We start from the raw sequence: 22,679 nt of genomic DNA, 5'->3' as shown, positions 1-22,679 counted from the left end.
GTCTCACACACTCCCCCCCCCCCCCCCATCAAGGGGCTGGAAGTGGGCAAGATCCTGGGAGGGGACTGTCAGAGACTGAAAATAGTTCATGCCTCAAACATTGATATAAAGTTTTGCTCATTATAAAGAAGCTACAACCGAGGAAGCCCCCCTGAAGAGTGGGACTTTGAACTGAAAGTCAAACTGTTGATTAGATAAAGGGAAACACATTGTTTAATCATCTCAGGCTGAGGGAAAGGTATGCATCCACAAAAGGCCAAAGCCACCAGCTGCAACTATCTCCAGCTGAGTTTGGGGTGGGGGAAGAGCACAGCTCACAGAGGCCAAGTTTATACAGACTCCCCCCAACCGAGGGCGGAGGAGGAGGTTTTGAAAGGACTGCATGTGGTGCAACAGACCCAGAGTCTGCCTCCTCCATCTCCAGGGGGACATGCCCGGACATGCCTACCTAGCCTGAGCATATATACCCATGGGATTCTCTGCTTTCTGGGGGGGGTTTCACCACTAAGGGGATCAGCTGGGGAGGATCAACGGGACATTGTTGGGATCCATGGAGTGGTGATATCTTCCTTATTCTGTCCCTGTCACTCTTTCTGTCCCCCCCACCTATTTTCTACTTCTTTCTTTCTCTCTCTCTCATGTTTACTATCAAATAAAACCCTTACTATTGTCACTGACATATGGTCTTGTTTGCACCTTAATTTGGGCTGAGGCATTTCTAAGAACCTTGAAACTGGATCATAACAGGGACACAACTAGGACAGCTGACCCAAACTGACCAAAGGGATATTCCATACCATCTAATGACAGCTCAGATAAAAAAGCTAAGGAAGAGAGGAGGAACAGGGGGGCATTCTACAATGTTTGCCTTCCAGAGCAATCACTGCATGAGCTGAAACCCTGCTTCTCAGAAAGTGGCTAAACATCACTTGTTGATGGGAAGTAGAAAATAAACTCTTTTTTTCTCTTTGCTTGTGCTTGTGCAAACTTTTGCTTTCACTTTAGTAAACTGCCTTATCGCAACCTACAAGTTGTTTTCCATCTGATTTTCTCTCCCCTGTCCAGCTGGGAAGGGGAGCGGTAGAGCAGCTTGGTAGGCACCTGGTGTTGAGCCAAGGTCAACTGACCACAACTGGATTATGTGATATACATGCTCAGCTCACTGAAAGTGCTCTTACTACTGTTATAATTTTTTAAAAATACTATTTTTAAAATTAATCCAGAAAAGTAATAAAAGCATCCAATGTCTGATTGTACCTATGCCTCTCACAATATTGAATTGCATTACTTTATGTTAAGAATATTATGCCTATACGATTCTTATAATGAATAAAGTAATTTACTGCTGATTTCACTTCACCTACAGAAGTGGTACTTTTAATTCTAATAGTTGGTTAACAATTCAGACAGTACTAAGTTTTTTATATTTGATGTACCCTCTCTAATTCTTTGCATCTGAGCAAACTGACACATCAGATTTATCAGATTGCAAAACTTAATTCAGTGTATTTCATTCATTTAAATGTAGCTATAATACACCAGATTTATATTTAAAACATGAACTTTCCTTGGGGGTTTGCTACAAACCACATTGTCAGCTGATGTAAAGGCAACCTAACTTCACTGCAACAACAAAGAAAATCTTAACATTAGGGAACAGCTATCTGTCTTTACCTGTGGTTGCAGTCTTTGCTGACTTGTATGTTGTTGTATTTGCTGCATTCTTGGTGTCCTTATCTTTCTCTTCCACTTGAGACTTTACTTCTGGATTAGAGATATTTTTGGTTGCTTTCTCTACAGACTCCTTTTTTTGAGAAACTGTTTTGGAATTTTTGTCTAAAGATTCCTTTACAGCTGGTTTTGGTGAAGCCACTTGTTTTGATTTACCATCACTTTTTTTAACAGGAGAAGACAACTTGGTCTTAGTACCCTGCTTTTTTGTCTTTGTCTTTTCTTTGAGGTCCTTCTTCAAAGGTTTACCCAAATTCTGATCAGTGGGCAAAATCTCTGGATCAACCATGGAGACGTCAGGGTGCCTAGGGAAAGGGCTGTGATCCTGCATTGGGGCAGGTGGTGGGTCAATTTGTTTGTATGTAATTGTCTTGTCTGTCGGAATGGTTTCTGACTCATCTTCGGAATCAATGTTAGCATCTGCAGTGATGGAAGGGCATTCTTCAGTCTCAGGGGGAACATCTGAATCAGTCTGAGATGGGGCAGACTCACTCATGGATGTGGGAGGGGTTTCATCATACTGCCGCCCTTGCTGCTTTCCCCCAGAAGGTGGATGGGCTCTCACAGATTGAGTTAATGGTTTCTTTTGATATTGAGACTGTTCTTCACTTGCAAACCACTCAAGGGGATTTGGGTTGATAAATGACGGTGAAAGTTCAGTTTTAGGATGTTTATATTCACAGGAAGACACAAGGCATAAGTCAACATCTTGACGGGATTCTGCTAAAGATTTTTCTGGAGTAAAATGTGCACTTGCTTCATAGGAATAGCTAGTAGCTTTGGATGACCTGGTGGTTTTCCTAGTTGTCTCAAATGAGTAATCTGTGTCTTCAGGTGAGTTGGTGGCTTTCCCTGTTGTCTCATAGGAGTAATCCATAGCATCAGGTGATCTGATAGCTTTCCCAATTATCTCATAGGAATAATCTGTGACTCCTGGTGATGCCATGGTTTTCCCTGTCATCTCATAGGAATAATCTGTGGACTGAGGTGATCTAGATGTTGAAACTGCCTCATAGGAGTAACTAATATCCTCTGGTGACCTAACAGTTTTCTCTGGGGCCTTGTAAGAATAACTAAGTTCTTCTGGTGACCTGCTGCTTTCCTCTAAATCTTCTTTTTCTGGGCTGATTAAAGGTTCTGGACTGTGCTTTGTTAGGGGTTCTTGGTAACCAAATGCTTTGACAGAGGACACTTGCAAAGACAATGAAGATGTGTGGCTAGCTGGCACAACTTCTGTGATTGCAGGAGGTGAATCTGGAAAACTAGGAGAGTACAGAGAAGACTCCCTTGGAGTTAATGGAGATAGGTCAGACTTTGGTGAAAGCTTTTCTCCGAGGCTCTGCATCTTTTCTGAAGTAAAAGAAGAATGTAGTGACATATGTCTGGGTGGAACAGCACCTGAAAAGGTTTCTTCTGGCAGTGGTGAAGTTAACTGGGAATGTGTATGAGCTGATGAAGTTGAGGATGAAGCTTCAATTTGAGAAACTGAAATAATTTCTGAAATATCCTTCTCCTGAAAGCAAGATGACTGCTCCACAGGGGAAGTCTTCCATGCAAAAATAGGCTCCTGTATATCTGAAGGGCTATAATCTACTTCTGTCAGTCCATTTTCAGATATATGGTATATACTAGTGCCTACAGTAGGATAGTCTGGAGATTGCCTACTAAAGTCCATTGTTAAAGACTGCTCAGGGGACTCATGACCAAATTCCACTGACATAGTTGACTGCTCAGGAGATTTGTGATTGTGCACTGGGGTTCTTGATTTTGTAGTTTTAGGTGAGAAATCTGGTGGAGAAATTGACATGGGTCTTGGGCATTCTTCTTTAGATGGAGACATCTCTGTTTCCTGAAACATTGTTGGTGTTTGTACAACTGACACTGAAAGGGAATCATCAACTTCAGTAGAGTGGGGGGATCCAACCTCGGCATGCAAAGAAGGAGATACATCATCAGTAGTTGGTTCTGGAAATGAACTAGTAGCAACAGATGCTGTAGAGACAGAAGCTACTCCTTCTATATGGGAATAGGTATCTTCTGCTACAACTTCATCAACTGGAGTTGCAGATGTGTCAGAAACAGTACCTTCTGAAATTGACATTTTGGTGTCTTCTTTTAAGGAACCAAACTGACCGATATCTATTTGAGTCGGTGAGAGATCACCTGCTAACTTCCGCTCATCCAAGACCAGTGAAGACTGAGAGCTGCTGGGTTCTGTATCCTCCATTTTCCTTTCTAGGCTGAAACCTTCCTTAATTACCATAAACTCCATGCTTTTTTCACCTTGTTTTTCTTGGAAAAGGCTCACAGAGCTGGCTTCAGAAGCCGGGTTCATCTGAACAGGTGATTTTTTTTTTTCAGGTTTCCCCTCAGAAGGATTTCCATAATCTCTGGTGGGAGACTTTACATCAGCACTCAAAAATGTATCATAAGTGGTCTCTGAACCTATCAGTGGTGGACTCCGTAGAGGCGAGAGAACCTTTTCAATAGGAGATTCTGAATCTGGCACAGGCTCATCCATAGGGCTAATTCTGGGTTTAGCAGACTCATCTTTATCTTCACTGAGTTCAAAGATAACAGGAACTTCTGTTGACTTTTCACTGGTTTCAGAGGGAAGCTGACTGGATTTTTCATCAGTGGGAGATTGATAATAAGGCGTGTGGCCAGCACTACCAGCAGCAGACTGTGAGGGAGATGCTACTTCTAATGTTTTATCTTCAGGGCTTGCACAGTACTCTTTGGCAACTTCTTGATGTACATCAGACAATGTAGCAATGGGGACAGGCTCAGCCAAGGCTTTGATCTCACTGGGCGTAAGTGAAAAGTTCACACTGCGTTCACTCAGTGGTGTTTTAGCAACAGGTGATGGAGGGGACAAACTCTTAGCTGGGCTCTTGACTGGACTATGTTTTCCACCATCTTCTGGATAGGGTCCTTTGATTTCTAATTTGTCAGTGCCTTGGATTTCACTTCCTTTTTGACAATATACATCTTGGAATGCAGATTTACAGAATTTGTCTTTCTCTAATGAAGAAGGTGGTGAGATGGTAGAAGCTGAGGCATTATAGTCTTTAACTTCTGTGGCCTCTGTTTTGGATCCCTCTGATAATCCATTAAAAGCATCTGGAAGTGGAAAAAGTTTAGGTCTAGCAAATTCTTGAGAGTACAATGATGTCTCATACTTGGTAATGTACATATACTCTTGAGAAGGTGACTCACTTTCCTCATTGTTAGTTTCATCACTCATGACATCCCGGGGGGTAGACATTTCATCCATTGGAGTTGGTTCACTGGATATTTCGATGGTAGACTGTGTATAACCTGAAGTAGCAGTGAATTCCTCAGGTGGATTTTCTCTATCTTCTTCATCAGAAACAGTGGCTTCACTTTCTGAGCCACCAGGTAATGTTTCATTATGGATAGAAGAAGCCAGTTCAACTGTTGGAGACTGAGGCTCTGAGTGTTTTGTTGGTGTAAGTATGAGTAGGCCATATTTATCTTCAACTTCACCAGTTTCTGCAGCTTTGTCTACCACAGACATCACATAATCTTCAGCTTCTATTTTTTCAATCTTCTCTTCATCTCTAATGTCTTCTGCTTTGTCTTCCTTGTCTTCTTCAGCCTCTTCAGTTTCTGCCTTTTCAACTGCTTCTTCCCTGTCTTCCTTAGCCTGTTCATCTGATGCCTCATCATCTGCCTTTTCAATATATTTTTTTGCTTTAATATCAGCCATTATTGCTTCTGAACTCTCTTGCATTTTTCTTGCTTTCTTCATATATGGTTTTGTAGTGACCAGTTGTGTCTTTACCTCCGCATCTTCACCTCGCTCTTCAGCTTCTTCTGTCTTTGCATTTTCCTCATCATTTCCTCCTTCATATGAGTCTTCCAAGACAGTTCCCTCATCTTCAAACTTTTCATGGTCATCAACCCTGTGCTTTTCCAGAGGTTCCAATTCTTCAGGTGTTTGTTCACACTCACCCTCTGCCTCTGTGGTAGTTATGCCTTCATCAGATGACTCAGCAGGTCCTTCATGATCTATTTTTTCTTTTTGGACTTCAAAGGCCTCTTTTTGTTCTGTGCCAGTGAGTTTCAGTTCATCCTCTATGAGTGCAACTTGAAGTTTCGTTACTTTTATTGTTTCATCTTCTTCAGCTTTTAATTCCTCAAAATCCTTCGTTAAATCCTCTGGTGAAGACATAAGGGATCTCTCAACTTGAAGTTCTTTTCCACTAGCTGCAATTTCTGCAGCTGCTGCAGTTGTGGTAGTGGCTTCAACTACTGAAAGGGCAGCTTGAGCTCCACTGACTTTAATCTCCTTGAGAGTCTTGATTTTTACTTTTTCCTTTGGCTTTTCAGCAGATATTGCTTCTTTATTAGTAGGTTCCTCCTCCTTTTGTGGTTTAGTCTTTGCTGCTGGATTTTTGACTTCAGTTGAAGGAGCAGATGTCTTTGTTTCTTTAGGAACCTTCTTGATGTCTTTTTTGATTCCTTTTTCTTCCTTCCTTATTTCCTTCTCTTCTTTTTTACCGTCTTTTTTAACTTCCTTTGGTGGAGCTTCTTTCTTTACTTCCTTCTTAGTTTCCTTATCTTCCTTTTTCACCTCTTTTTTAACTTCTTGCTTGATCTCTTTTTTTTTGTGTTTTTCCTCTTTTTTGATGGGTGTTTTCTCCTCTTTTTTAGAAACCTCTTTCTTTGGTTTTTCTTTTTCCTCTTTTTTTTTTCAGGTTTTGCTTTGACTTCCTTTTTCACTGGCTTGTCCTTTGCTACTTTTGCTTTTACATCTGTATCTTGTTTTTCAGGAGTTTCAGATTTTTGCTCTTCTTTACTTTTAACATCTTTTTCTGCCACTATAGGTTTGGTCTCCCCTTTTACTGGTTTCTCTTTTTTAACTGGAACATTTTCTTTGCTTTCCAAATTTTGAAGCTTTTCCAGTGCTGGACTAGGTTTTGCAGGCTCCAATCTTTCTTCTTTAGATTCCTTTCTGACAGGCTTGCTTGGTGTCTTTGCAGCAGGCTTCAGACTCTCCTTGCTGTCTGTTCGCTGCTTCAACCTTGCTTGTTTCACAGCTGGACTAGCAATGTTTCCAGTTAGGTCTTTTTGTGTAACCACTGGTTGTTTAAGAAAGTCTAAGTGTTTGAGTTTTTCTAGTCCTTCTAGAATATTATATTGTGTGCTGTTTCCAGGAAACAGAACTCGGATTATTTTTTCTACAGGATTAGCTGGATGCCACACAATGAGGGATGAGACAGAGGTGAAAAAGGATAATGGAATGTCTAGTTCTTGGCCATTTGGTAGCAGGAATTCAGCTTTATCTTTGCTAGTACCACTCCACTGCTGCATAAAATATTGCATCTCTTTGCTATTTTTGACAGGATTAAGCACATACATCTCAAGGATTATTTTTTCTACAGGATTAGCTGGATGCCACACAATGAGGGATGAGACAGAGGTGAAAAAGGATAATGGAATGTCTAGTTCTTGGCCATTTGGTAGCAGGAATTCAGCTTTATCTTTGCTAGTACCACTCCACTGCTGCATAAAATATTGCATCTCTTTGCTATTTTTGACAGGATTAAGCACATACATCTCAAGTTTGCCAACTCCCATTTTCTGAAATAAAATGATGGGGTCAGTGGTATTTCCTATGTTTCTGAAAAGAGGTTCTGGTTTCATAGACAATTTATTTAAATATTGGAGAGTAAACCAAGCTTCTTCTACACTCCTATTTACTCTAAAGTTAGGATCCAGGTTCTTCAGGTTCTCAGGTATATTAAGGAATACAACACCTAAATCGGGTGAGATCAGATTTTTCATCCAGTCACTGTTGGACGCAGACCCTTGGGACTGTTCCTCTTCTAATTCAGCTATTTTTCGCTGAAGCATGCTATTGATTCCTGGCAGGTTATCATCTCCAATGTGAGTGAGTAGAATGGAATCTACCCTGTCCAAGTGCCGGATAAGTTTCCAAAAGCAAGATTTTCTTTCAGATCCTCCATTGATGAGCATGTTGAATCCATTCACTGCAAATAATGCAGAGTCCCCTCTTCCACCTGGGAAAATATAACAGCAGGGTTTGGAGAGTTTCAAGAAGCCTCCTGACGTTGGAGGTTCTAAAATGTCAAAGGGTGATGGCACTTCTACTGATTCTGACAGATACTCAGTGAATTCAGAGAGTCCTTCCATTTTGGGCAATATGGAAGCTGAGTTGAGCTTAATGTTAATAAAGTCTTGAAGGTTGTGTCTGTCAAGGTTGGAATTTTTCCATTCTCCTTCCTCAGGGCAGAAAAGAGTTAAGCTGGCTTTGTTGGCAGGGTGTGTGGTGCTCAATAATTCACCAATCTAAGGTTGTAAAACAAAACCACAAGATGAATGTGAATTCATTTTTTAATTACGATTAATATCAGAACATAATAGTTCCTGATCAGATAAAACCTTTTTCATTCGCTTCTGCACTGTTGAGTACCCATCCTAGAAGCTAAAGGAACCAGTTATCACAATTAGTTTTCTACTGTATTTTTTAAAATACAAAGGATCACCTTATGAGGAAAGGTCCCTTCCTCCCTACCTAAAGAGGGAAAGTACCCCAAGGTTCTCCCCTCCCTCCTCTACCCTTTATAGGAGGACAGTACAAGTTTTAATTTAGAGGGGATGAGGACTATGAAGCTAATGTTGCCAGAGCTGCCACTATCTCTGCCATTGGCTCACGAGTCTCCTTGCTACCCCTGTTCATTCAGAGGAGGCTAGTATCCTCCTGGAGCAGCTGCCTTCCTCACCCCCCTCCTTACACAGCATGTATTTCACAACACCACAGTTCTTTCTGCAGACTGGATCCTGACTCCCAGACTGCAGGACAGTTTTCCAGAACACTAAGAAATTATTTACTCCATCAAAAATGCAAAAAGTTGCAAGTTTTGTATTTGTGAGATTGTGAGGCAAATATATTTATATATGTTCTATTGTTCTGGTTTTGGCTGGGATAGAGTTAATTTTCTTCATAGTAGCTATTATACGGCTGTGTTTTGGATTTGTGCTAAAAAAAGTGTTGATAACACAGGGATGTTTTAGCTGTTGCTGAGCAGGGCTTATACAGAATCAAGGCCTTTTCTGCTTCTCACATCACACCATCAATGAGTAGTCTGTGGGTGCACAAGAAGTTGGGAGGAGGCACAGCTGGGACAGCTGATTCCAACTGACCAAAGGGACATTCCATACCATATGATGTCATGCTCAGCATATAAAGCTAGGGGAGGAAAGAGGAATGGGAATGATAGCATTTGTCTTTCCAAATCACCATTACTCATGATGGATCCCTGCTTTCTTGGAAATGGCTGAACACTTGCCTGCCCATGGGAAGCAGTGAACTAATTCTTTATTTTGCTTTGCTTGCACGTATGGCTTTTGGTTTTCCTTTTAAACTGTCTTTATCTCAACCCATGAGTTCTCTCATTTTTCCCCCTCTGATTGTTTCACCAATCCTACTGTGAGGGGAATAAGCAAGCCACTATGTGGGGCTTAGTTGCCAGCTGGGGTTAAACTATGAAAAAAAGATATAAAAATACATATATCATATTATGCAATATATTATATATTTAGAATGCTTTATATATATAGTCTTATAAATAAAAAAATATAAATTCAATGCTAAAGAAAGAGCCAGAAGAAAAGTGTTATGGTTAAAAACAATATTGTCATTATTTTTATTTTCAACTAATGGATCACAAAAGTAAAAATCTAGAATAACTCTATTAATTTTGACAGTGTTTGAAAACATGTGTCTGAGTTTCAGCCAGGGCAAAGTTAATTTTTTACAGTAGTCAGGAGGGGGGCATGGCCAGGCTCTAATGTTATTCAATACCACCTCATGTCATTGCTAGGGATGGGGCAAAGGGACCCTCTCTGGCTTCAGAGGAGGAGGGCAACCTTTTTCTGGTCAGGAGAAAAATGTGGTCAGGAAGAGCCAGTCACTATTTGTCAAAGTTTTCTGTGTAAATAGTTTCTTTGTCTTATAGCTTTTATTATTAATATTCTTGCTGTTATTGTTAATTTTCTTATCTCATTGCTGTTTCCAGTAAATTGTTATTTTCGCAACCCGTGATCTTTGCCTTTTGTGCTTTCAGTGGGGGTAGAGGGGGAGCAAGTGATGTCTGGTTTGGGAGAGTCTAGGTGGGGGCACTAAATTGGGGAGTACCATTCCTAAACCATGACAGCCTTATTTGGCGCCCAATGTCAGGCATGAAGGGTTGAGATAAGAACAGATCTGCCCAGAGTGGATTGGAAACAAATTTGATCTAAGCATTTGTTGTATTAGGCATGGAGCCATCGGTCCCAGTGTAGCTTGGTCTGTTCATATGGGTGTGGTATCTAACCCTGTATATATTCCTGTATGTTCTCCTTGCAACATTCTTTTTCAGAGCAGGGAGAGGGATCACCATTGCTTTGTTGCTGTACTGTGGGATATCAGTTTATGACATGATAACATCAAGGGCAATGAGGGTCATTTGGGATGCATATTCAGTGTTGCTTTCCTACCTAACTTTGCAGTCCATTAATAATTATACACAGTCTGTGGAGGGAACAGGAAAGGATAATTTTCCACAGCCTTTCATTTCCTTTTCCTCCTTCAGGCCTATTACAACAGCTTTTGAGAATTTTTAATTCACTTTGGATATTAGGAAAGCATGTTCTTGGTAGGTCTGCCAGGTCTCCTCAGTGTGGTCCACATTATGTTTAGAGTCAAGAAAGAGATTTCTAGGGGGAGATCATTCAGAGATCTGCCCCGAGAGTGGATAGTCATGAGTAGCATGGAATGTGGGAGGACATGGGCCAGTATTCGAAGGACTTCTCCAATGGTTTGGAAGTTCACCCCTGAACAACTACAGGACCCTGTTAAAGTGATAAAATATGCGAAGGAAAAATGCTGTGGCAGTTCTAGAGAGGTGCGAAGTTATGCAACGTGCTGGTCCCTGGCTACTAAGTATCAGACACTGTTCATCACTAGACAGCATCCTGAGGAAAAGAAGGAAAGCAGATGAACAGGCACTGTGGCCACTCAAACTGCAGCTGAACCAGAGGAGCAACCTGTGCCGGTAGCAGTCGCCTCTATACAGCAGAAGAAATCCAAGACCAAATCAGTTCGCTTAGTGAGGGATGAAGAGGAATCAAGACTGTCAGAACAGGAGGAAGAGGCAGGGCCAGAGATAATTCCCTGATCCCTGTTCTCAGGTGAGCTGTGAGACAAATGAAAAGATTTCAACTGCAATTTGGGTGAGCGCCCAGTGACCTGGCTACTCCAATGCTGGGATATCACAGCCCACAATATGAAAATAGACAGTAGTGAAGCCAAGCAGCTTGAATCCATGTTCCAGGATGTGGGCATAGATAAGGGGATTGGGAAGAGGACAGAAACAGCCTCTGAAGGCAACTCCTGTCAAGCATGAGGCAAAGGTATCCTCTCAAGGATGATCTAATAATGTGTCTGTATTGGGTTTGCATGACCAAGCTTAGGTGGGGGAGGGGCAGGCTACAGGGGCAACTTCTGTGAGAAGCTGCTAGAAGCTTCCTCAGTGTCCAGCAGAACCAATCCCTGGCAGCTCCAAAGATGGACATACCACTTGACAAAGCTGGGAAGAATAGAAATGGTGGTAACACCTCTGTGATAATATATTTAAGAAGAAAGACAAACAAAAATTGTTGTGCAGTTGTAATTCCAGCCAGAGAAGAGTGGAGTGAGAACATGTGAGAAGAACAACTATGCAGACACCAAGGTCAGTGAAGAAGGAGGGGAGGAGGTGCTCCAGGCACCGGAGCTGAGATTCCTCTGCAGCCCATGGTGAAGATGGTGAAGCAGGCTGTCCCCCTGCAGCCCATGGAGGTCCACAGGGGATGCAGAAATCCACATGCAGCCCATGGAGGAGATCCACGCCAGAGCAAGTGGATGCCAGAAAGGAGGCTGTGACCCCGTGGGAGGCTGGTGGAGAGAGGGGCCCTGTTCCCAGGCTGGAAAAACCTGCCCATGGAAGACTGCACCCTGTGGAAGAGTGACCTATGCTGCAGCAGTCCGAGAAAGACTATTGCCCGTGGGATGGACTCACACTGCAGCAGGTCACAGAGATCTGTTGCTTGTGAGATGGACTCATGTTGGAGAAGTTCCTGGAGAACTGTCTCCCATGGGAGGGACCCCAAAGTGCAGCAGGGGACTGACTCGTCTCCCTGAGCAACAGGAAAAACCACAGGTGATGAACTGACCATAACCCTCATTCCCTGTCTCCTTGTGCTGCTGGGGAAGGTGGTAGAGCTGGGAAGGAGGGAGGGGTGGGGGCAAGGTGTTTTTAAGGGTTTATTTTACTTCTTATCAACCAGCTCTGATTTTGTTAGCAATAAATTCAATTCATATCTCTAATTAGACTCTGTTTTGCCCGTGATGATATTTGATGGGTGAAATCTCCCAGTCCTTATCTTAACCCATGAACCTTTCATTATATTTTCTCTCCTCTGCCCAGCTGCAGAGGAGAGTGAGTGAGCAGCTTTGCTGGGTGCCTGGCATCCAGCCAGTGTCAACCCACTAGTCATGCAGATGCACACGTACCCAGAGTCACACTACTGAAGAACAATGCAACAATGGACAAATGGATCGGGCTGCCAAGATTAAAGTGTCTCAGGTAGATCTAGACTGGCAACAAAAGGGTGAATTATTTCTGGCTTCATGGGCCCATGATGCCTCAAGTCATCAGGGAAGAGATGCAACATACAGATGGGCTCGTGATTGAGGGGTGGACTTAACCATGGACACCATACCCCAGGTTGTCCATAACTGTGAACCATGTGGTGCAGTGAAGCAGGCCAAGTGGGTAAAGCCCCTCTGGTATGGAGGGAAGGTGGTCTAAATATAAGTATGGGGAGACCTGGCAGATTGATTATATCACACTCCTGCAGACCTGCCAAGGCAAGCACTATGTGCTTACAATGGTGGAAACAACCACTGGATGGCTGGAGACACACCCTGTGCCTCAGGCCACTGCCTGGAACACTGTCTTGGGCCTTGAAAAGCAAGTCCTGTGGCAACATGGCACCCCAGAAGGAATCGAGTCAGACAACAGGACTCATTTCAAAAATAGCCTCATAGACACCTGGGCCAGAAAGTATGGTATTGAGTGGGTGCATCATATTCCCTATCATGCACCAGCCTCTGGGAAAACTGAACAGTACAGTGGACTGGTAAAAACCACATTGAAAGCAATGGGTGGTGGGGCCTTCAAACATTGGGATCTACATTTAGTGAAGGCCACTTGGTTAGTTAACACTAGTGGCTCCACCAATTGAGCTGGCCCTGCCCTATCAAAACCTCCGCATACCGTAGAAGGCAATAAAGTCCCCATGGTGCATATGAGAAATGTTTTAGGATAGTCAGTTTGGATTAGTCATGCCTCAAACAAAGGAAAACCCATCTGTGGGATTGTTTTTGCTCAAGGACTGGGGTGCACTTGGTGGGTAATTCAGAGGGACAGGGAACCATGATGTATACCTCAGGGTACTTGATTTTTGGGTGAGAACAGTCTGTAATGTTAAGTTGTATGATATTGGTTGCTGAATGACATTGCCACTGTATGCCATAACTCCCATGGCCAATGAGAATGGACTGCTCCAGACAGACCAGTCGTGAGCTCCTGATGCAGCAACCAGCCAACAGCACACCATCCCTCCTGCCCTGGAAGACATCTAGGACAGATAGAACCCACAGTCATGGATTAAATGAACTCAACAGACATCATGGAGGGACAGCCATTGACTATGGAAATGATACCTGTGCATGTGTATATTTATATACATATATATGTATATGTATATAGTTGGAAGGTGTAGGATCTGGGCATGATATGCATGGTGTAGAATAAGGAGTGGGTAATATCCTAGTTTAGGCCAGAAAAGGGCTAATTTTTTACAGTAGTGGGGAGAGGGGCATGACCAGACCCTAATGTTATTCAATACCACCTCACATCATTGCCATGGGTGGGGTAAGGGGAGGTTCTCTGCCTTCAGAGCAGAAGGGCATCCTTTTTCTGGTTGGGAGAAAAACGTGGTCAGGAAGAACTGGTCAGTGTTTGTCATGGTTTTCCATGTAAATAATTTCTTTTTCTTATAGCTTTTGTTATTAATATTCTTGCTGTTACTATTAGTTTTCTCATTGCTGTTTCCAGTAAATTGTTATTTTCTCAACCCATGATCTTTGCCTTTTGTGCTTTCAATGGGGGTAGAAGGGGAGTGAGTGGTGTCTGGTTTGGGAGAGTCTAGGTGGGGGCACTAAATTGGGAAGTACCATTCCTAAACCTCAACATGATAGTACTAACACGATCTACTGAAATAAAGGCACAGAAAACAAAAAGTTCTATGCCATAGTATGAAAAGCTATTGCTCTATTCCAGTCTGAACTAAAAACCAATATTTGGTGTTTCCACATTAGTACACAAACATGAAAAGGTATGATATACTTTTTATCTTCTCCCAATTTCACAGACACATTTGACTTTTTTTTTTTACAGGAAAATAGGTCAAATGTAGCCCATTTCTGTTCTCTTTGCTCTTAACAGAGACCACCAAATTATATATTTATAGAATTAATTCAGACATAAAATTCAATGCAAAATATACCCACATGTTATCATGCAAAATACCACAACCTTCTTTGCAGACACTCAATTGCTAGTTCAAGCTATAGGAGTAGTTTTTATAAAGATAATATAGATTAGGCTGCAGCTGAATAACTTTAAAGTCTTGGACTACAAACTGAATCAGCAGAAGAAATGGATATATAAAAAAAAGATGCTTGATTGCAGTAGATCTCTGTGGTCTTCTGTGTATGTCTTGTTTCCTTTCTTTGTGTTACATAATTTATTTTGAGAACTTACCAATAATAAAATGCAACAAAGACAATGGCTGCAATCTAAAGAAAAATTATCACACCAGTAAGTAAATAAAGCAGAAAATACATATTTTCTATCTTTGTTGTATTGAAACCATTTGATATGAGTATAAATAAATCTCACTCCTATGTCAGACATGGCTTTGTCTATAAAAAAGCAAAGAAAAAAAATGAAGCTAAACTTCTCTCAACCAGCAACGCTCAGATCCCTTTCTGTAGGGCTGCTCTCCAGCCACTCCTCTCACAATCTATATTCATGTTTGGCATTACTCCATCCCAGGTGCAGAATCCAGCATTTGGACTTGTTAAATTTCATTTGCCCAATGCTCTGATCTGTGTAGATCCCTCTGCAAGGCCTCTTCTCCCTCAAGAGAGTCAACAGCACCTCCCAGATTGGTATCATCAGCAAATTTGCTAATGGTGCATTTAACTCCTGCATCCAGATTGTTGATAAATATACTGAACAGAATTTGGCCTAGAATTGAGCCCTAAGGAACACCATTAGTGACTGGTCACCAGCCAGATATAGCCCCATTCACAACAACCCTTTGAGCCATGCCCTTCAGCCAGTTCTTCACCCAGCCCACCATGAGCCCACTCATCCCATAGTTGGGCAACTTTTCCAGAAGGATGCTGTGAGGGACAGTATCAAAAGCCTTACTAAAATCCAGAAAAACTACATCCATTGCCTTCCTTTCATCCACTAGGTGGGTGACCTTATTGTAGAAGGTCTACAACCTCTCTGGGTAACCTGTTTCAGTGTTTCACCACCCTCATCGTAAAAAAAATTATTTCTTATATCTAGTCTAAATCAACCCTCTTTTAGTTTAAAAGCATTATGCCTTGTCCTATTTCAACACACCCTGCTAAAAAGTCTGTCCCCAAATCGATACAACAAGGTCACACTGGAGCTCATGCAAACTTTGCTTTTTCAGTGCTTAAGTTTCAAAATTCACTCCACTGAAATGCTCCTATTTAATTTTGGGAACTAAATACCTAGGGACACAGCCATATAGAATATTTAAATATATACTTTACACAGCAGCCAAATTAAGTGTGACAGCTTGTTTACTACGGGTTCCTGCCCCACAGGAACTTCCAGACACAGTACATTAAGCAAGACAGCAAAATAACAAGTCATGAAAGAAACAGCATTAAATATTGGTATGTTTCATTCTTATATTTTTGTTCTGCAAATCCCACAAGATTTACAGATTTCACTATCAAAATTTTAAACACTACAGTAAAGAAGCCAAACAGGTAGGTGGTGCAAAAAACTACAGCCATTCCAACAGGTAGTCTGTCTTATTTCATGTTACTTATTACTTAACTGCCACCAGGCAAGAACCTGCTGTCAAATTCAACTGCTTTCTATGTGCACCTTAGATAAACAAGCTGTATATTTTAAGCACAACACTGTCTCTTTCCATTGTCAAAATGTTCCTTGGTTTTCTCTTTCTTGAAACTACAATTTAAATCCCAAAAATAAAATGTAATTCATTTGTAAAGAAATTTACATCAAAACTGAAGTAAATTAAATGTCTTGAAAGAAAGCCTATAATAAAGAGTTAAAAGCATCAGCATTAGTTAGCCAATGCTAATTCTAACAAGACGGTCATTTTTAATCTCTTAAAAACCTGTGCCATCACATGACAATATATGGAAAACAGTTTTCTGAACACACCTCTTGATCTGTGAAGATCTCGATGAAATTATTGAAGGAGAAGGTCCCTGACTGAAGAATGAGTTCTCCTGTGTTTTCAAAGCACTGTCCAGTTAGTACAAGGAGCTTGTGTCTTGCAGCATCTGTGATCATTAAGCGCACCTAAAGAGAAGGAGAGAAACACATCAATAATGGGAGTTACCACGTGTTTGTACATTCCTCTGAGAATATAAGGTTTGCCTCATCTAATTTAAAGCATATTTTGCATCAGTCTCCATAGGACTGTCAAAACATTTTCAAGTTATGGAGTGTTTTTTATTGTCTGGACCTTGACGATGGCTCAAATAGATTAGAGTGTTTATGGGTAAGAATCAGGAGAAAGGCAAACAAGGCAGATATCCTGGTGGGAGTCTGTTATAGACCACCCAACCAGGATGAAGAGGCAGATGAAATATTTTATAAGCAACTGGGAAAAGTCTCATAATTTCTAGCCCTTGTTCTCCTTGGGAGACTTCAATTTACCAGATATCCACTGGAAATACAATACAGCAGAAAGAAAACAGACTAGGAGATTCTTGGAGTGTGTGGAAGAAAACTTGCTGACACAGCTGGTTAGAGAGAGCCAGCTAGGGAAGGCACCTCCCTGGACTTGCTGTTTGTGAACAGAGAAGGACTGGTGGGTGATGTGATGGTCAGAGGCCGTCTTGGGCATAGCAATCATGAAATGATTGAGTTTTCAATTCTCAGAGAAGTAAGGAGGGGTGCCAGAAGAGCTGCCACCTGGGACTTCTGGAGGGCAGACTTTGGCCTCTTAAGGAGACTGGTTGAGAGTCCCTTGGGAGGCAGTCCTGAAGGGCAAAGGAGTCCAAGAAGGCTGGAAGTACAACACCTTGCACTTGGTCTTATTAAACCTCATGAGATTCCCATGGCCCCACTTCTTGAGCTTGCCCAGGTCCCTCTGGATGGCATCCTGTCCTTCAGGTTTGGCAACCACACCACTCAGCTTGGTGTCATCTGCAGACTTGCTAAAGGAAGCACTCAATCCCGCTATGTCATTGATGAAGATATTAAATAGCACTGGTCTCAATACAGATCCCCAAAGAACACCACTTGTCACCAATGTCCATCGGGACATTGAGCCATTGACCACTACCCTCTGGATGTGACCATTCAACCAACTCCTCATCCACTGAACAGTCCACCCATCAAATCCATATCTCCAATTTAGAGAGAAGGATGTTGTGAGGGATTGTATCAAAAGCCTTACAGAAGTCTAGATGGATGACATCTGTAGCCCTTCCCTTGTCCACTGATGGAGTCACTCCATTATAGAAGGCCACAAGATTGATCAGGCAGGACTTGATCTTGGTGAAGCTGTGCTGGCTGTCTCAAATCATCTCCCTGTCCTCCATGTGTCTTAGCATAGCTTCTAGGAGGATCTGTTCCATAATCTTCCCAGGCACAAAGATGAGGTTTGTAGTTCCTGGGGTCCTCCTTTCTACTCTTTTTAAAGATGGGTGAGATTTTTCCTTTTTTCTTGTTCACCTGACTGCTGTGACTTTTCAAATATCATGGAAAGTGGCTTGGCCACTACATCAGCCAATTCCCTCAGGACTCTCGAATGCATCTCATCAGGTCCCATAGACCTATTCAAGTTCCTTAGGCTATCACAGACTTAATGTTCTCTTACAGTGGGAGGGACTTTGCTCCTCCAGTCCCCATCTTGTAGTCCATCCACTTGAGAGGTGTAGGAATAGAGACTGCAGTTTGGGGCAGCTGACCTGAACTGGCCAAAGGGATATTCCATACCATAGAACGTCATACTCAGTATATAAACTGGGGGGAGATGGCCAGGAGGGGACTAACTGGGCATTGGTCAGCGGATGATGAGCTATTGTATTGTGCATAACTTCTTTCTCTTGGGTTTTATTATTCTCTCTCTCCTTTTCATTACTCTTATTATTGTTACTATTTTTTAAATTATTATTTTATTGCATTTTATTTTGTTTCAATTATTAAACTGTTCATATTTCTACCCATAAGGTTTACCTTTTTTTTAGGATTCTCTTTTTCCCCCGTGTGGAGTGAGTGGCTGCATGTGTCAAGACTTAAAGAATGCAGTGAAATGTCTCAAAACACTGTTAAAGAAGGAAGTTCCCATAAGATAAGCCACCAAAACAGGTACAGATGGCAAAAAGGAAGGTGTTAATTCCAGGCCTAAATGGAGGGGAAGGTTTGGAATTAGGACACTAGACAAAATTGCACTGTAGAAACTTGTGATAAGTGCAGATCTCAAGAAAAGGAAGATGCCAGGCCTGGTGAGGCAGATGTGGGTAACCTACTCAGACAAAAATTCCTACCATGGCAAACTGTGAGAAAGGAAGGAAGTCCTTATACACATGCCAGCCCAAGTTGTGGGAACACCATCTATGCTCTGTGGATACCTGGGACTTAGACTGTATAAGTGGTACCTCCAGAAGAAAACTTGTGGACCCCCACCACTGAGAAAACCAGAAGAGGAAGGGCCAGCAGGATGCTGCAGGGACCCACGTCATGGTGGCTCTCTCTCTACTTAATTTTGCTTTTTCTCTCTCTTTCTCCCCCCTCCATTTACTGTTAAATAAAATCTATACTATGGACTTTAGCATATGGTCTCATTTGCACCTTAATTTTGGTGGAGGCATCTTTTAATAATCAGATCCTAACAACATGATACTTAGTTGCTGACTGGGGTCAAACCATTAAAATTTCTTCCTGTTTGTGTTTGATATCACTTCATGTTGGTAAATAAGCAGAATTTTTTACGAAGTACTGCAAGCAGAGTGTGTTGGTTTTGCATGGCCTGGTTCTTGGTAGTGGGGGAGGCCACAGAGGTGGCTTCCGTGAGAAGATACTAGAAGCTTCCATCATGTCTGGCAGAGCCAATCCCTGGTGGGTCTGAGGATGGACATGCTACTGGCCAAGGCTGGGCCAATTAGAGATGGTGGTAATGCCTCTGTGATAATATATTTAAGAAGAAAGACAAACAAAAAATTGTTGTGCAGTTGTAATTCCAGCCAGAGAAGAGTGGAGTGAGAACATGTGAGAAGAATAACTATGCAGACACCAAGGTCAGTGAAGAAGGAGGGGGAGGAGGTGCTCCAGGCACCAAAGCCGGGATTCCTCTGGAGGCCGTGGTGAAAATGATGGTGAAGCAGGCTGTCCCCCTGCAGCCCATGGAGGTCCACAGGGGATGCAGAAATCCACTTGCAGCCCATGGAGGAGGTACCCATGCTGGAGTGGGTGGATGCCTGGAGGAGGCTGTAATCCTGTGGGAGGCCGGTGGAGAGAGGGGCCCTGTTTTCAGGCTGGAAATAGCCTGTCCTTGAAGGACTGCACCCCGTGGAAGAGTGACCCACACTACAGCAGTTTTGGGAGGACTGTTGCTCATGAGATGGAGCCACGTTGGAGAAGTTCGCAGAGAACTGTCTCCCATGGTAGGGACCCCACAGTGCAGCAGTGGAACCACTCGTCTCCCTGAGCAGCAAGAGAAACTATGGGTGATAAACTGATCAAAACCCCCACTCCCTGTCTCCCTGCACTGGCAGTGGGAAGGAGGGAGAGGTTGGGGTGGGAGGGGGGGGAAAGGTGTTTTTAAGGGCTTATTTTACTTCTCATCATCCTGCTCTGATTTTGTTAGTAATAAATTCACTTTATATCTCACAGTTGAGCCTGTTTTGCCCTCGGAGTGTTTACTCCCAGTCCTTATCTCAACTCATGAACCTTTCATTAAATTTTCTTTCCTCTGTCCAGCTGTAGCAGAGGAGGGTGAGTGGCTTTTGTGGGTGCCTGGCATCTGGCCACTGTCAAACCACCACACAGAGTCATTTCGTTCCCCAAAAGAAATTGTACTATGTCAGTGCTTCTCAGCACTGGCTAGCAATGTAATTATGACTAATTTTTACAACCTTCAATATCACTAGCTAAATTTGTCAATTTTTTCTTTGAGCTACATCCTCAGTTCTTTGGCTCTACCCTAGCAAGTTCACGAGGAATTGACAGAACTCTTCTGGGGCACTCTTCAGAGCCCATTGATTGTGTCATACAGTTTTTGAAGGACAGATCACATAGATCAACCTAGTGTCACCACCACGTAGATGGTCATTCTTCTTAAGGACCTAAATTTATCTCAATGAACCTGACTTCAGGCACTTTTTCATAGGCAAAAAAGGCAGCGAGAGCTACCAAACAATGGAGGAACAGAAGAAAACCAGCTGTAGTTTTACTACAGCTGCCTTCACTTCATCAATAAAAGAATTTGGTGTGTTATGAGGAAATGAGTGCTGGCTAAGTGGCGTGTTTCTGTCCTATGTCTTTGAAGCTTTATTAGAAGTCCAGGAAAACAGGAAAAATCGAGGGTTTTTTTAAACGTTTTTGATGATATTTGCTTCTAACATGTCCTTTTGTCCGTAGTTAGGAGCTTTTCTCAACCTGTCCACTTAATGGAGCTTTTATGACACATCCAGTGAAGTATTTCTGACTGACTTACCTCAGTACTAACTGCTTCATCTGAGGGATTGATTAGGACTACAGTTTCTAAGACATCACTTCTGTGGTGAAGAATCTTCTGACCTGCAAGCACGGAGAGGAAAAAGAAGACATTAAATTCAACCAGTATGGTTTAAACCAGTGCTTTCCTGTAGTGGCCGGTTAGCCTGTGGTACAAGGGACAAAGAGAGTCCTCTGGTAAGACAGTCCCTAGTACCAGAGAATTCTTCCCAGGTTAGGGTGAGATAAGAAGCTTCTCCCAGAATGCTTTGTGTTGCTATGTTAATGTACCCCAGTGCTGCCCTCCTGGTTGGCCGTTGGCCTCTCCGCCCCCTTGCTACCTTATATGTTCCATGCCCTAATTAGCCTGTGGTACAAGGGACAAAGAGAGTCCTCTGGTAAGACAGTCCCTAGTACCAGAGAATTCTTCCCAGGTTAGGGTGAGATAAGAAGCTTCTCCCAGAATGCTTTGTGTTGCTATGTTAATGTACCCCAGTGCTGCCCTCCTGGTTGGCCGTTGGCCTCTCCGCCCCCTTGCTACCTTATATGTTCCATGCCCTAAAAAGTTCTCCACTCCAGGTTCCCCCCATTGGCCCTTGCCCCTCGCCACTCCCCCAGAGCTTCCCCATTGGCTCCCTGTGGAGGGCTGGGAGCCCTTGGCACAAGAGCCCTCTGCTCTCCCTTGGAGAAGAGAGGCCTGAGGGCAAGACGATCTTCCCCAGAGATAAGCAACCTTCCTCTGGGTCATGGGGAGAAAGTGAACCGCCCCCAGCATGCCTTGTTTATATATGGTAATACCCACTACCCCGTTGGCTAGTTGGTTTCTACCCCACCCCCTGCCTACCCCATATAACCTCTGCCCCCTAGCCCTGATGCAGGGAGCCTTGTCCCTAGCCACCCCTTCACAGGGATTGCTGGACAATGAAGGCTACCTCTGGGGAACTGCTATACAAGGCTCCTGTCTCTCTATTCCCGAGTTCGCCTTGGGTGGTTTCACAAAGGGCTGAATCTCAGGAGCTGGAATCACTTGTAGCAGAGAAATTGCTACACTTGCTAAAATCACTTGTTGCCCAGGCTAGGAAGGTCGTGGCACAGCAGGTTGTCCACCCCCGGCCTCCTTGGAAGCAACAAAGTGGCGCACCAAACAGCTTGGACTCATATCCTGGAAGTCCTGGAGAGAGCGACTCCTGCGCAGCTGTTTGCAGGACTTAAAGCCGCCGTTGGATCGTCATTTCTCTGAGAAGACACTCCTGCGTTTTAGCAGAGTCTATCCAAAGAGACAAACCCTCGCCTACCATCTCAGAGAAGAAACACTTCTTGAGGATCGACGTGCAGGCTGACCACCTTCCCAGCAGACGTTTTCTTTGACCCTACTGGTTGCCCCCATGCCTGAAGAAGGAATTGTAAGTTAAAATTGGGGTCTTTCTGCGTGCTCCTATATTTTTGTGTCTTTTTTGCTTTTTTTGTTTTCTCTTTTTTCTGCTGGGCGTGGGACCACCAGAATGGGACAGAGGCTGGGAAAACCTAGCCTTACCCAATCTGAGAGAGACCTTTATTCCCAAGTTCTAAAAATCCTTCTTGCTAGTAATTTTAAGTTCTCTAAGGGGAATCTTTCTAAGAGGAAACTCAAGTCCTTTATAATTTGGATTTCTAAGCATTTCTCTGATATTAACGGTGACTCTATCCTTTCTGACTCTTTGGGACCTCGTTGGGAAAAAAATCTATTCTCTTCAAGCTTCTGGTGATTTTTCTGTTTCTCAGTTTATCCCCTTGTTTCATATTATTGTTAAGTTAGTAGAAAAAACCGGTAGTATTTCGGGAATGTCGGAAAATCCCCTTTCA

The 22,679-nt window shown here is 42.9% G+C and overlaps 1 protein-coding gene and 1 long non-coding RNA gene across 2 annotated transcripts in view; one reads left to right on the top strand and one right to left on the bottom strand.

Annotated features, from left to right (window-relative positions):
- LOC108446165 overlaps window positions 1-10,155 on the top strand; it is a 20,117-nt gene extending 9,962 nt beyond the window's left edge. Inside the window, exons 2-3 of the long non-coding RNA XR_001861281.1 lie at window positions 4,776-4,778; window positions 10,143-10,155. This is a non-coding gene — a long non-coding RNA (uncharacterized LOC108446165). The remainder of the gene's footprint in view (window positions 1-4,775; window positions 4,779-10,142) is intronic.
- The window catches only part of LOC103614073 (microtubule-associated protein 1B-like), a 19,364-nt gene extending 2,892 nt beyond the window's left edge, over window positions 1-16,472 (bottom strand). The window contains 4 exon segments of the mRNA XM_017732027.1: window positions 1,675-6,450; window positions 6,453-7,002; window positions 7,201-8,070; window positions 16,332-16,472. Coding sequence (XP_017587516.1) covers window positions 1,675-6,450; window positions 6,453-7,002; window positions 7,201-8,070; window positions 16,332-16,463 — 6,328 coding nt within the window. The 5' untranslated portion in view covers window positions 16,464-16,472.
- Window positions 16,473-22,679: the final 6,207 nt, after the last annotated feature.

The sequence above is a fragment of the Corvus brachyrhynchos genome, unplaced genomic scaffold, assembly GCF_000691975.1.
Source record: "Corvus brachyrhynchos isolate BGI_N302 unplaced genomic scaffold, ASM69197v1 scaffold24, whole genome shotgun sequence".
NCBI lineage: Eukaryota > Metazoa > Chordata > Aves > Passeriformes > Corvidae > Corvus > Corvus brachyrhynchos.
The sequence above is the reverse complement of the archived record's forward strand: the minus strand, read 5'-3'. Positions and strand labels throughout refer to the sequence as shown.